Below are 14357 nucleotides of genomic sequence, written 5' to 3'. Positions count from 1 at the left end.
ACACACTGTCCCCAACAGCTCCTCCAGCGTGGCAGGGGCTCACCCCTGACCCAAAGCCTGATCTTCACCCCCAGGCTGTGACTGGGGCTTATGCCAGGGTGATGGTGGGAAAGCAGCACCCCGACACTTCCCTGGGAACGTGGACCCCTGGAAAGGCTCCTGGGGACATGGGGAGCTTTGGGGAGCACCCAGCATCAAACCCACCCAGCGAGGACCTACCCTCTTCTGGCAGGATTTCTGCGTGTCCTCCAGCTCCTCGTCCTTGTCCTCCAGCTCCTTCTGGTGGATCTGCTTCATCCTCTCGATCTCCAGCTCCAGCCTCTCGTGGACCTGAAACACCCGGAGATGATGCACAGCCCCGCGGGGATGAGGGTGGTGTTGGCCTCGATGTGCCCAGAGGGGACAGACCCCGGCCCCCCAGCCCCACATTACCTGCTCCAGGTGATCCACGGCGGCCGTTTGCCGCTCCAGCTCCTTCTTCTGCTCAGCAGCGCTGCCCTCCAGGTCCCAGAGCTTCTTCTTGAGCGTGGGCACCGTGTCTGTGGCCCCGGGGGTGCTGAGCTCCTGCACTCGGCCGGCCAGCACGGCCACCTGCTGCTCCAGCCTGGCCACCTCGGCCTCCTTGTGCTGGGCAGAGTGGGGGTCAGAGCCCAGACACTCACACCGCACTCTCAGAGCCCACAGCATTCCCAAAGGCATCATCCCAACCCCCTGGAGCAGCAGCAGGGGTTGGGCAGCCCCATCCCCACCTTTCCTTCTTGATCCTGACCTCACCTTCCCACTCCCCTGGGTGTCCCCCGTGGGTTCCCTGCAGCCCCAGCTGCCTGGGGGTGCTGGCAGCAGCCCTGGGGGCTCCCCCCACCCCAACAGCTGTGCCCCTGCCACCACGGTGGCATTTGGTGCAGCACCATCCCACAGGGCACAGACCAGCACCTTCCCCAAGGTGGGACTGGGGGTAGGCATGTGAGGAAGGGCAGAAGTGACCCCAGTGAAAATGGGGGTGGCCCTGATTAGCTGAATCATGGGATGGGGATCACTTATACGTAGCAGCACCCCTTCTGGAAGGGGAAAGTTATTTAAACCCACTGAACTGTGCTAAGAGAAATTGGAATCAAGTTTCCTGATTGCCTCTGCTCTAATTGCAAAAGTAATGAGTGCTGCTCCCAAAAGTGGGTCCAACACAGCAAAGTGGGGTTTCCTCTTACCTCCAGGCTCTGCTGCAGTTTGCCCATCTCCCAGCGGATGCTCGTGTTCTCCTGGGACAGCTTTTCACGGAGGCTCTTCTCGAAGGCTGATTGCCCCAGGGCCTGGGCTAACTGCAGGTCAAACCTGGAGGGGAGCACAGCAAGGTCAGGCTGGACGGGGCTTGGGGCAATCTGGGCTAGTGGAAGGAGGACATTCCCCCTCAGTGGCAAGGGATGGAACTGGATGAGCTTTAAAGCCCCTTCCAACCCAAACCAGTCTGGGATCAGACCACGTGCCAGTCACACAGCAATGGGACGGGAAAATAACTCCCAGCAGCTGAAACAGAAGAAAACAGCTCCACCCTCGCAGCAGCTCCTCACCCACCCCAATCCTCCCCATTCCCTGGCTCCTGCTCCAGCACCCCCAGCCCTTCCCATGCTCCACGCCAGCCTTACTTCTTCTGCCTCTTCTCCAGCTCGTGGCTGCGGCTCTGCTGGTTCTCAGCCAGCACCCGGGCGTCCTCCAGCTCGCAGGCCAGGCGCTGGCACCGCCGCCGCAGCCGCTGCGCCCCGTCCCGTGCCGCCTGGCACGTGGCCCGCGCCTCGCCCAGCTGCGGAGGGGGCACAGAGGCTGTGGCACCCAGGGAGGGACACATGGACCCCACGGACCCCGCAGAAGATGGGCACATGCACCCACAGGGACTCCACAGCGCGTGTGCCCCACGGAGGAGGGATCTCACAGACCCCACAGACCCCACGGCACAGGTACCCCATAGAGGAGGGACACATGGAGCCCACACAGGAGGCACCCCATGAGCTCCATGGCACACTCAATTCACAGAGGAAGGACCCCACAGCACACACACCCCACAGAGGAAGGACCCTTGGACTCCACACACCCCACAGAGGAGGAACCCCACACACCCCACAGAGGAGGGACACATGGAGCCCACACAGGAGGCACCCCATAGGCTCCATGGCACACTCAGTTCAGAGGAAGGAGCCTTGGACCGCACACACCACACAGAGGAGGGACCCCACTGACCCCACAGCACGCACCCCCTGGATAAGATCCCCACCAGGACTCAGCCTCACTTCATTCCCCAGGTTCACCCAGAGGTTTCTCACTAAACAAGGACAACCTGTGTCCCCTCCAGCTCCAGGCACCCTCCGAGTGCCTGCAGCATCCCAGCCCCTCCTGCTGAGTCAGCAGAGCTGCCTCGGGGCGATGCCTGATCCCATTTCTCTGCAAAAAGCAGCGTCTGGACTGGAATCCCCAAGGATTCCCGTGGTGTTTGGGACAGACAGGCAGAGCTCTCCCACACCAGGGAATGGAGTCGTTAAGGAATGACTTTAAATAATCAAAATCTTGCATTAATGAAGCCTGTAATTCCAAACTAACTGAGAGCAAATGGGCTGCTTCACTTTACCCAAGCTCCTAAGACTCAGCTTCTTTCTTACTACTATTTAATGTACCATGAGAAATCTTTATTTCTTTGTCTTATCCTTATGGGAAGTGACCTGGCTCTCAGGCACTGCTCAGGGAAGCACGTTGGCTTTTTCCCTCCTCAGGGCAGAGCTCGGGAGCTGCCAGCTCTTTGTGTGACAGATGGGGAGAGCACAGCCCTGTACAGCTCCTAAAGCCAGAGCAGCACCTAGACCCACCACTGAAAACCCCCTGCCCACAGCTCCTCACCCTCTTCCCGTGCTCACACTTGACCAAGGTGAATTTTTCTATGCAAAAATGATTTCTGAGGCTCAAAGCATTAGAAAATATCTGGTTTTCCCTGGTCAGTGGGAGCAGCAACAAGAAGCAGATGCAATGCTGAGCCTCAGCCCTGCAAAGCTCCTGGGACCAGGGGGAGAAATAGCCCTAGAACAGCCCTGCTCCCTTGGGTGCCCCTGTCCCCTCCTGGGCTGGCAGCACTTGCCTTTTGCTCGAGCCCTGTCCTGGTGCCCAGCTCTGCCTCCAGCCGCTCCTCCAGCTGTGCCAGCCGCTTCCGCAGGAAAACGATCTCTGTCTGGGCACAGTCAAACCTCACCTGCCACTCGTCCTCTGCCAATGAGAGACACCCGGGGGTGCAGGATGGGTGCTGGGGCCTGACCAGCCCCCGTGGCCCTGCTGGGGGCAGGGAAGGGGATGCACAAGGCACCGACACCAGCACAGAGCTTATGGGGCACGGCTCTGCTTTGTGTGCCCAGGGCTGCCCCACTCGCATAGAACATGTGCCCTGCCTCGGGCACAGCATGTGTGCCCATCCCATCCCACCCCATCCCATCCCAGCAGTGCCAGCAGCACCCTGGGGCACAGCACCACCAGCCCCATGCCAGAGCCAGAGCTGTGTGACCGAGCTGTCACTGCCAGCTCCTGCTGGATGAGCAATGCAGGGTGACAGAACGCTCTGGAGTGGCCAGGGGCTGGACAGTGCCACTGACTGGGGGGGACAAACCTCTGCCCTCTTCTCTGTGCCCCCACAGGTCAGGCTGGATGCCCAGAGCAGGCACTGCCTCTGGAGGGACATCCCTACCTCCTCCAGAGCCGCTGATCTTCATTTCACGCAGCTGCACCAGCTGCTGGGCCTCTTCCAGCTGCTTCTCCACCGACTCCAGTTTCTTCTGCACTTGGTCGTGTTTGCTCTGGGGAAGGGAGGAAGGGAGCAGCTCTACCCGTCTCTGGGGCACTCAGGAGGGCTGTGTCAGGGGGATGGCATGGCCACTGTCACCGCACAGGGGCTCAGGGCTCTGGTACCTGCAGCTCCTGCAGCTCGCGGGTGCCCCGCAGCCGCTCCGCCCGCTCTCCATCCAGGGCCTGGCAGGTGACATCGCCCTTGTAGCGCTCATCTGACAGCTCCGTGGTCAGGTCGATGATCTGGGGGAGCAGGGGGTCAGTCTGGGCATGGCTGGGGGGGGTTCTGCCATGCCACAGCCATCCAGAGTCCTAACAGCTCTGCCTGGTCTCAGGACCAGCACTGTCCAGTGCACACCAGCACACCAGCACTGACCAGTGTCACCAGTGGGAGCCCAGGCTCCTGCCTGGCAGCTGCCTGTGCCACGCTGCCTGCACTGCAGGACTCATCACAGCTCTCCATTGTCCCACTTTATTGCATTAAATTTCCTTTGAAACCAGGAGCAGAAGGGGAGAATTATTAATCCAGAAAATCAATTCCATTTTCCGCAGAGCAGACGGGCACATGGTCCTTCCTGCTCAGCCAGTCCAGCGAGGGGCTGCAGAGCCACAGGAAAACACAGCATTCCAACACTCCTTTCCTGTGTCTGACAGCATTTTAAGGCACCTCACATTGTGCAGGCACCAGCTCCTTAGGGAGTCCCACAAGTTTAACCCAGTAAGCAAATCCCACAGGATTTCTCTCCCTGGTGTTTTCCTAGGTCTGCCCTGAGGCAGTTGCCTTGCTCAGCATTCCCAAAGGGCTTAAACTAAACCATCTTTACCCCCTTCCCAGTGAGGAGGAGGGTCCTGGCCTTGGGGGCTGTTGGCTGCATTAGGCAGAGCTGCAGCCTAGACCCAGCTCAGCCCTGCTGCAGCCAAGGGAGCTGGGAAAACCCAGGGTATTTATAGAAACCTTGGGAGCTCCTTCTCCTCATGATGCTTGGCAAAATCCCAGGCACAATCACAAGGATCTGCGCATCCGAGATCAGAATCCACAGAGGACCAGCAGCCAGCTGGGAACGTGGAATCCCAGAATCGTTTGGGTTGGAAAGGACCTTAAAGCTCATCCAGCTCCACCCCATGGGCAGGGACACTTTCCACTAGCCCAGGTTGCTTCCAGCCCCATCCAACCTGGCCTTGGATACTTCCAAGGATGGGGCAGCCACAGGTTCTTTGGGCAGCCTGGAGTGATGCCAGCCTGGAATTCTGTAGCTGGACACTGCAGCCTGTCCAGAATCCTGTCCAGAGGACCATCCCTGGCAGCTGCCCCTGCCCATGGCTCCTCCTGCTCTGCTGGAGCTGCTGCTCCTGTTCATCCCCATCAGCTCCTTTCCCAGCCTTGCCAAACAGGTCTGTGGCAGATGTTTTGGGGTCTGTATCAGATGTTTTGGGGTCTGTATCAGATGTTTTGGGGTCTGTACCAGAGGTTCTGGAGCTGTACCTTGCTCTCCAGACTTTCTGTAGTCTGTCTGAGCTCGCTGCATGCCTGCTCGGATTTTTCCAGCTTCCTTCTCAGCGCCGCCAGCTCCTCCTAGGGAAGATTGGAACAAAACACACACAGAGAGTTCCAGCATCCTCGGTTTATTTATGAAAATCTTGTTTTCTGTTCAAAATAAGTGGAAGAGACATAGCTGCCTTATTAATAAAATTTACCAGGCAATTTTGAAGGCTGCTCACTGCAAATTGCCGGGACTACAGCTCCTGACATGAATTCCATCGGAGGGAATGTCAGCTTTGGTGTGTGTAGAGCATGTTTTATGAGAGAGCAGCAAACCTCAAAAGCCTGGGATGAACAGCCAGGGGCCTGGATCATGCCCAGGGAGTGTCCCAGGGCCCTGGAAGGTATCAGAGCACGGTGCAAAGGCACGGTGTTGGCTGTGATTCCTTCCCAGGCAACAGAAAAAGCTCCATGCAGCCTTGTCCTGCTTTGATGTCCAACACTGAGCAGGAGCAGAACGTGCAGAGCCGTGATAAAAACAGAGGTTAACAGATGATGGGGCCTGATGGATCCCAGGTGGATTTGGAGACAAAAACAGAGGCTTGGGCAGCTTTTATTTCATCCAAGCCAGCCTGAAAACATCTTGTTAAAACCTCACTAAGGCAAGAGGAGGAGCGGGACTCCAGGGAAGACAGGAATTTAGCACAGGTCTCAGAGGGTGCAGAGGGGTGAAAGAAGCCTTTCCTAGGACAAAAAATGTCCATCAGCATCTCCCATCACCCAGGGCAACACCGGTGGATGTCAGCACAGCACTGGGGACAGTGCAGAGGGGAGTCCCCTCTGTCACAGGGGTGTTTGAATGCTCATCTTCCAGCACCCCACAGGCTGAGGAGCCCGTCCCCAGGGGTTTGGCTCAGGGGACACAGCCCCTGGAGCTTGCAGAGGTCACGAGGAGGCCAGTGGGGGAACCCTGGGGTGGGGTTTGACTGTGGGGACATGGTGTGTTTGCTACTGTCCCTCTAAGCAAAGTCACTTCTCCCTCCCCAGCTGTGCAGAACGTGTGACACTGGGCTAAGAACTGATGGCAACTTCTGGATGGTAGGAAAAACATATTTGCCTGGGCAGAAGTGACTTCCAACTTGACCAATCCACCAGACAGAGCCCCTAAAGCAGCCTGTCCTGTCCTGTCCCATCCCACCCATCCCACCCCAGCCCTTGGCACTCACTTCCTTAGCTCGGAGCTGCTCCTCGGCGAGGTTAACGCTGAGCAGGGGCCGCACGTGGCTCAGCAGCTGCCACCAGGGCCAGTGCCTGACTGCCTGGAACACCAGCAGGTTCTTCTGGATGCAGCGGATGGCCAGGCGCTGGATCTGTGGGGACACAGCAGTGATGACCCTCACCCAGCCAGGACTGCTGGGAAGGACCAGGCTGGGACACCAGGCTGGAGAGGGAAAGGTGGCAGAGGAGCTCAGGGATGGCAGCACAGCATCTCATGGCTGCAGGGAAAAGCTTCAAAGGAGCTCAAAAGAGCTGTTGTTTGGGTGGCATGGGCCATATCCCAGCAGCAGTGACCTGGGTGGGCTCAGGTGTCCCCAAGCCACAGGATGGGTACCTTCAATCTCTTGAACTTTTGGCGGCTGAGGAAGCCCTTGCAGGCAGCCTGAAGCAGAGTAATCTTCTGGGCTATCAGCTTGTCCCGCTGCTTCTCCAGCCTGGAGATGACTCCCCGCTTCAGGAACACCTGGCAGCAAGGAACAGGTTACACACCCCAGGTCAGGGCTGAAACCTCTCCCTCCTCCCTGACAGAGGCATCGACCATCACAAGGTGCAATTCCTCAAAACTTTTCCTGTGGGATGCTGCCCACTCCCCTCACTGTGGGGATGGGATGGATGGATGGATGGGATGGGATGGGATGGGATGGGATGGGATGGGATGGGATGGGATGGGATGGGATGGGATGGATGGATGGATGGATGGTTGGGATAGGATACATGAATGGATGGATGGATGGATGGATGGATGGATGGGATGGGATGGATGGGATGGATGGATGGATGGGATGGGATGGGATGGGATGGGATGGATGGATGGATGGATGGATGGATGGATGGGATGGGATGGATGGATGGATGGATGGATGGATGGATGGGATGGGATGGATGGATGGATGGATGGATGGATGGATGGATGGATGGATGGATGCCTCCACTGACAGTGGATTCTGACCATTGACACACAGATGCACACAGGTAACAGCAGTGATGTGTTACAATAGCAAAACCAAAATAAACCAGATGATTTTCTTTCTCTGAACTGGTCAGAAACGCCTCAGAAATGACACAGATTTGCTGATGCCATCAGACCCAGGCCGGTATCGATCTCTAAGTGTCTGAAGTGTCTCTGGGTCACTGCTGGGAGAAACTCTTGGAATCCAGGATCAGGAGCTCCCAACCATTTGCATGGCCCAGCTTTAATAACCCCTGAGTGTCACGGGCAAGGCTGGGGCTGTGCTGAGAGCACTGCATTTTAACCACGCCAAATTGAATCAAAGCACAGTCCCAAGGAAAGTGGCTCTCTGGAGCTGATACCATGATTGCTCCACCACCCGTTCGATTGCCTCATTAATGTCTGAATTAACTCCCCAACCCTGAAAGTTTCACAGCTGGTACAAAATCAATGCTTAAAGCGACGGCAAAGCGAACTCGTCCCTAACGAAATGTGACCGGGGCTGCCACCGTGCTATTGATTAAGAACGAGGGTTCCAGAGAGGAGATAATTACAAACTGCACAGTGCAGGATAAAAGAAAGTCATTTTGCTCCACAGAACTGTTCCATGAATTCTTTCTTTACAAACTCCAGAGCTGAAGGCAAGCACACACATGAAATTAATTTTTCTTTCAGACCATCACATTGAAGTTCAAATGTGGTTGCTGTGACAGTTCCTGCTCTGCAGCAAACCCACGAGCTGCCCAAGCCCCCTTCACTCCCAGGAGATATCAGTGGTAATTAGGAACTTAAATACCACCAGGGGCTGGCTGGATTTTGGTAATTAGGTACAGGATTTACCCTGGGTAGTGCTTTCAGATGAGAATTAGGAGGCTTTTGGTCTGATATTTAGCAAGTCTCAGTTTCCCAGTCCACCTGGTGCCACATGCAGCAGTGGAGGTGTGTTGTCCCCAGTTTGGGGAACTTTGGGCCGCTGGAGAGCCTGGCATGGGGCTGTGCCCACACACACCAGAGCAACAGGGAAGCAGAGCACAGTCATGGTACCTGGGTGCGTCCTATGGCAACGCTCTTCTTCTCCAGATCCAGTGCCTGGAACAGCTCCTCGATAGCCTACAGAGAAGGGGCACATCATGGGACTGCTCAGGAAACACCCACACCCTGCTGTGAGCTGCTGAAATGGGGTGCAGAGACCCCCAGTCCCCATGGGCACCCAGTGAGGGTTCATCCAGCTCTGCCCTCCTTTCCTCCTCCCCTTGCCAAAGCCCAGTCCCAAGTCCCAGTGCAAGGACTTTCCTCCCTCGAGGTTTTCAGCAGGATGGGGAGTAGAGATCTGCAGCTGCAGGCAAGATTTGTCCCCTTTTGCTGCCATCCCTGATCTGGTAGAGCCTTGGTGCATGGGCAGGAGGTGACAGTGCCTGTCCCAGCACCATCCAACTGCACTCAGCGCTCCCTTCCTGCCCACCTCTCCAGCAGCTCATCCCATGGAGCCAAAAACAGGGGGAAGGGCTGAGTTCTCCCCTGAGCCCACGGCACAGCACAGAACTCCTGGAGGATTCAAGCGGGAGATTATCCCAAGGAGAAGCCTGAACTCAATTACTCCAAGCTTTGGACCAGAACATGAACACAACAGCAGCAACACCAGCCATTCCCCCGGGGCAGCCACGCTCTCTGGAGGGATGGGTGGTTTGAAAGTCCCAGGGCTACAGAAATTGTTATCAAAATCCTCTGCTAATACCTCATTCCACACAACACCATCACATCTCCTCCCCAGAGGACAAACCCACAGAAGGAATATTCCACCATGGACCCAGGAGCATCAGGATTGCACCCCTGGCCTCACCACTGGCCATGCAAGGAGGGATGGAGCACACCAGGGAATGAGAATATGGATCACAGAGCCTGAAACACCCTGCCAGGGTGAGGAAGCTGTGCTGTCCAGTGCTGTGGCTGTGCCTGTTCTGGTGGCACTGCTGGGACCGGGACTGGTGTAGGGCTGTGCAGGACAGTCCCATCCCATCCCAGGGCCAGCACAGGGCCAGCTCTCGCTGCCCTGTCCCCTCACAGCTGACGAGGCTCTCTCCTGCTCCAGCAGCCAGGTTAATGCCATGTCCCAGGAAGCATTTCCCAGCTGACAAACCCTCGTGGCAGCAAGCTCTGGGGAGGATGGGATTTTCCAAATCCCCTGCTTACACGGTGCTGACAAGGCACCCTCTGCCTCTGACAGCATTTCATAGCAATATTGACCTTTCCCAATTGTCAAACTTGTCTTATTAAATCCCGAGGTCTTAACTGCCTTTGCACATGCTGGCTGCAGTTTGCACAACACAGCACGTGCCCAGCTTTAATTCAGCTCCTCTCAGCTCTTTGTGGCTCATCCACAGCCTTATTCCAGGCATGGCTTTGCGCTGGTTTTGCTACAAATTTACTCGGAAACAAATAAAACTGGCACACGTCCAGATTCCTTCCTGAGCTCTTTTGGCTTTCAGCACCACGGGGTGAGGTGAGGTGAGGAGTCACCCCGGGCTGCAGGTGATGCCCAGAGCCCAGAAGATTCCACAGTCCCTGCTCTCTTGGGTGCCTGGGAATGTTGCCTGGCTTGTCCTCAGTCCCAGGTTTTTTGGGGAGCCAGGGAGAGGGACGGGGCCACAGCAACGCCCACATCCTGCCCTCAGTTTGTGCCCTGTCCTGCTGGAACAGCTCTGGCATCATCACAGCCCCACTGGGGGGGTCTCAGCTCGTGCCCCCCAGCCCAGCACACACCTTGCTCTCATCTGGCACCTCGTAGGCAGAGTTGTGCTTCTTCATCACCTCCGGAGCCAGCACCTGGAAGCGCCTGCGGAACTGGGTGAGGAGCAGACGATCCGAATACCCTGGGGGCACACAGGGCTGTTGGGGGCTGCACCAGGCCCAGGGCACTGCCACTGGCACTGGCACACTGGGGAGGGACCTGCTGGGACATCCTGTGCACAGCAAAGGGTAGTGGGGGTGGAGGGGACATGGGGAGCTGCCGTGAGAGAGAAACCCCTGCAGTGAGGTCAGGGAGAGGGCACCGAGATGAGTTCGAGGTGGTCAGATGCCACCTCAGCACCCCGTGTCACCCAGGACATGCCCCTGGACCTCCTGCACAGCTCCCTCTCCCCATGGCATGGGCTGTGCTTGTGGTCAGTGCAGGTCCAGCCTGATGCATGGATGCTCCAAGGGGAGATCCACTGGAGCTGCAGCCACAAAGCTCAGGCATGAGAGGGGCTCAGAACCCCTGCAAAGAGCAGGAATAAAAACAGAGGAGAATTTCTGAATGGGGAATTTCTGAAGGAAGGGAATTCCTTTCCTGCTGCTGAGAAGCAAGTGACGAGCAAAGGCTGGAAGGGCTGAGCCAGGGGCAGGGAGCAGCAGCTGGGACGGGCACGGGCCAGGCAAGGTCTGGACATACCCACACGGTGCAGGCGCAGGGCATCCAGGAGCTGGGTCCCCTGCAGCTGTGTCCTCAGAGCCACCACATCCAGCTGTGGGGCTGCGTCCGGCGGTGCCGGGGGCCGAGGGACCGGCCCTTCCCGGCCCATCCCTGCGAGGAGGCAGTGGACAAAGTGCAGCTGGGACCGTCGGAGAAGGTTGGTGAGGGCATCCTGGAGGGCAGCAGAGGTCAGTGGGGATGGAGGGGACAAAGGGTCAGCACGGACTGGCACTGGGAAATGCTCCCTGTGCACCTGCAGGGTGTCTGGGCAGGTGGAGGAGTCAGCTCCAGCATCAGTCAGAGGGTGAACACGAGTGGTGAGCAGGACCCTTCCTCCTCATGTCCCACGTGTTCAGGTGATGGCCAGAAAATTTACCAGCATTCGTAGAATCATGGAATGGTTTGGATTGGAACATTAAAGGTCATCGTGGTTGAGGGATGCTGGGGAGGGGGCTTGCCTGGGACAGGCAAGACCCAAAACGGGCTGGTCAGGGAATCAGCAGAGCCTGAGCCTCATCTCCTGAGAGAGTTTGGACACTTAATTAGGTGTGAGAGCAGGAGGGCTGGTCACTGTCTGAGCACTTAAGAGGATTAAAGCAACGAGGTGTAATCTGTGTGTAAACTGTGTGTGATCTGTGTGTAATCTGTGTGTAATCTGTGTGTGATCTGTGTGATCTGTGTGAGATCCGTGTGAGATCTGTGTGTGATCTGTGTGTGAACTGTGTGATCTGTGTGAGATCTGTGTGATCTGTGTGTGATCTGTGTGTGAACTGTGTGATCTGTGTGAGATCTGTGTGAGAACTGTGTGTGATCTGCGTGTGAGCTGTGTGTGATCTGGGTGAGATCTGTGTGAGATCTGTGTGTGATCTGTGTGTGAACTGCGTGAGATCTGTGTGGATCTGTGTGAGATCTGTGTGAGATCTGTGTGATCTGTGTGAGATCTGTGTGGATCTGTGTGAAATCAGTGTGATCTCAGTGTGATCTGAGATCTGTGTGGATCTCTGCAGATCTGTGCCTGATCTCTTTGCCTGGGCGGCTCTCCCCGAGTGACAGCAGCGCTGGACGGGCCAGCGCAGCACCCGCGGTGGCCACAGCCCCAAAGGGGACGGGCAGGAGCTCACTGCCGGGGGTGTGAACTCCCCGGTAAGGAACCGTGTCCAAGGCAAGGTCCCCGCAGTGGGGTCACCATGCTCTGTGCCACAACCCCCCCGAGCCGCAGCCGCAGCATCCCGGCGCTGGCACTCACCGCCTGCAGCTTGATCTGGGCGCACACCGACCTCTTCCTGACGGCGGCGAAGCTGCTGGCGAAGGTTTTCCTCAGGCAGGCGTTGCGGTGCAGGGCGGCCTGGGAGCGCCCCTCCAGCCCGGCCAGGGCGCGGCAGCAGAGCGGAGCGCTCGCCCGCGGCTGCACCAGCTCCCGGAGCGCGGCTCTGCCGGGACACACACGGCCCGCTCGGCATCCCAGCTCCTTCCACAGGGCCCCACATTCCAAACTGGTGCTGCTCTGAGGAGCGGACCAGGGTGCTGGGACACCCCCACCCACTCCATCCTCCCTGGTCCGAGCAGTGCTGTGTTTCAGTGCTGTGTTTCAGTGCTGTGTTTCAGTGCTGTGTTTCAGTGCTGTTAAAGCTTCCCTGGGTTGAAGCCCAATCCAACTGAGCCAGGAGTATGCAAGCAGAAGGTTAAAATCCCCCTGTGTGCACAGACACCTGCAGCACTTCAGTTCCCTTTCAATTCCAATTTCGTTTGCAAGGCTGCTCAAAGCAGAGGGAAAACCTGGTGAAGCCTCACAGCTCTGACTGGTGCTGGACCCCCGCAGGCAGGGACACCTTCCACTAGCCCAGGTTGCTCCAAGCCCTGTCCAACCTGGCTTTGGACACTTCCAGAGGTGGTTCAGCCACAGATTCTCTGTGCCAGGGCTTTACCACCCTCACAGCCAGGAAATTCTCCCCAGTATCCCACCTAACACTGCCCTCTGCAGTGGGAAACCGTTCCGCCCAGTTCACACAAGGGATGCCCCACACCACCCTCTGTCTCCAGAGCTGGGGCAGCTCTGCAGCTCAGGGCAGGGGCATCCCCAACCCCCTCCCACGGGCACAGGGTTCCACTGTGGCACCTCCTGGCACTTACACCGTGGAATTCTGCAGCACCTGGATGGCATTCTGGGCCGAGAGGTTGAACTTGGCCTTGCTGACCCAGCCCGTGAGGTCGTAGCGCACGGGGGCCGTGCCCAGCTGGTGGCAGATCTCGAAGTGCAGTGTCTGCTCACACCTGCGCAGGTGCCCCTCACCTGTGGCAGTGACAGCACCCCAGGACCAGCCCAGAGGAAAACGCAGTGAGGGGTTTAATGGTCCACATCTCCCAAAATCCCAAAGCCAAACGGTGATGCCGGAGGCTGGGCAGCCAAGCCGAGCCCAACTCACCGTCCTGGTCGGGTGCCTTGGTGGCGAAGTAGGAGCAGAGGCGCTCGAAGGCAGTGCCATCCCCGGAGCCTGGGATCAGCACCTCCTCGTCCAGGATCCACAGCAGCCCCCGAGGAGCGGCCCCGGGGCTGCCCGGGAGCACCTGCGGCTGCCGAGGGACACGAGGGCTCTGGGCTCCAGCCTCAGCCTGCTCTGCTCCCTCCTGCCTGCTCCCACTGCCCAGCTGTGGCCCCTAGCCCAGAGCAGACCCTCCCGACCTGATGCAGCTGTGGACATGGCCCTCAGCAGTGACAATGTCCCCGAGGAGCCCATCGCCCCAGGCTGGAAGGGCTGATGGGGCTCACAGCTTGGTCAGGGAGGGTGCTTATAGTTTAAAAAGCCAAAAAGGTCCCGGTGGACGCTGTGCCCCCTCTCCCTGCAACACCTCAGGTTGCTTTGGGATGCTCCACAGGGTCCCACTCTGCCTCTGGAGCCCTCACTGCTTGGAGCAGCAGGATGCAGAGGGGACAGGGTACCTGGGAGCAGCTCAGGTCGATGATGGACAGTGTGCCCAGTGGAGAGCGCTCTGGGAGATCAAAAGACACCTCAACATTTTCCTGGAAAACATCATTTAAAAGCTTGTTTCAGTCATGGGATGGCATCTGGAAGTCTTCACCACTAGGGAAGGGCACAGCTATCCTTACTCAATGATGTGTATGTTAAACCATAGGAATTCAGCTATTTTCTCAGGGCTAGAGGCATTATGGTAACTCCTTCAAGCCTATAATAAGTTCATCTCTGCCTGTAGGTTTCTCAGCAGCTTATTTCTGCAATAATTTATCACTTTCCTTTCTATTCTCTATTATTCATCATCTGAGGAAAAAGTCAGCTGTGCCAAGAGAAGGCACAAAGTCTCCTGAGCTGGAGCAAGTATATAATAGAATTCCAAATGGTTTGGGTTGGGAAAAAACATCTAATTCCAGCCCC

The 14357-nt window shown here is 57.4% G+C and overlaps 1 protein-coding gene across 2 annotated transcripts in view; it reads right to left on the bottom strand.

Moving 5' to 3' along the window:
• The window catches only part of MYO18B (myosin XVIIIB), a 54863-nt gene that overhangs the window by 26663 nt on the left and 13843 nt on the right, over window positions 1-14357 (bottom strand). Inside the window, exons 14-30 of one of the 2 annotated variants that reach the window (XM_068208659.1) lie at window positions 13907-13987; window positions 13392-13533; window positions 13099-13258; window positions 12215-12398; window positions 10948-11140; window positions 10278-10387; window positions 8562-8627; window positions 6903-7031; window positions 6517-6660; window positions 5294-5383; window positions 3934-4053; window positions 3713-3821; window positions 3116-3240; window positions 1641-1795; window positions 1206-1329; window positions 433-627; window positions 220-330 (exon numbers count right to left, since the gene is read on the bottom strand). In XM_068208659.1, coding sequence (XP_068064760.1) covers window positions 220-330; window positions 433-627; window positions 1206-1329; window positions 1641-1795; window positions 3116-3240; window positions 3713-3821; window positions 3934-4053; window positions 5294-5383; window positions 6517-6660; window positions 6903-7031; window positions 8562-8627; window positions 10278-10387; window positions 10948-11140; window positions 12215-12398; window positions 13099-13258; window positions 13392-13533; window positions 13907-13987 — 2238 coding nt within the window. Of the gene's footprint in view, window positions 1-219; window positions 331-432; window positions 628-1205; window positions 1330-1640; window positions 1796-3115; window positions 3241-3712; window positions 3822-3933; window positions 4054-5293; window positions 5384-6516; window positions 6661-6902; window positions 7032-8561; window positions 8628-10277; window positions 10388-10947; window positions 11141-12214; window positions 12399-13098; window positions 13259-13391; window positions 13540-13906; window positions 13988-14357 lie in introns of both variants that reach the window. The other variant, XM_068208660.1, reaches the window with a different exon arrangement.

Source organism: Anomalospiza imberbis, chromosome 18 (assembly GCF_031753505.1).
Source record: "Anomalospiza imberbis isolate Cuckoo-Finch-1a 21T00152 chromosome 18, ASM3175350v1, whole genome shotgun sequence".
NCBI lineage: Eukaryota > Metazoa > Chordata > Aves > Passeriformes > Viduidae > Anomalospiza > Anomalospiza imberbis.
Note: the sequence above shows the minus strand (reverse complement) of the source record. Positions and strands in the feature narration are given on the sequence as shown.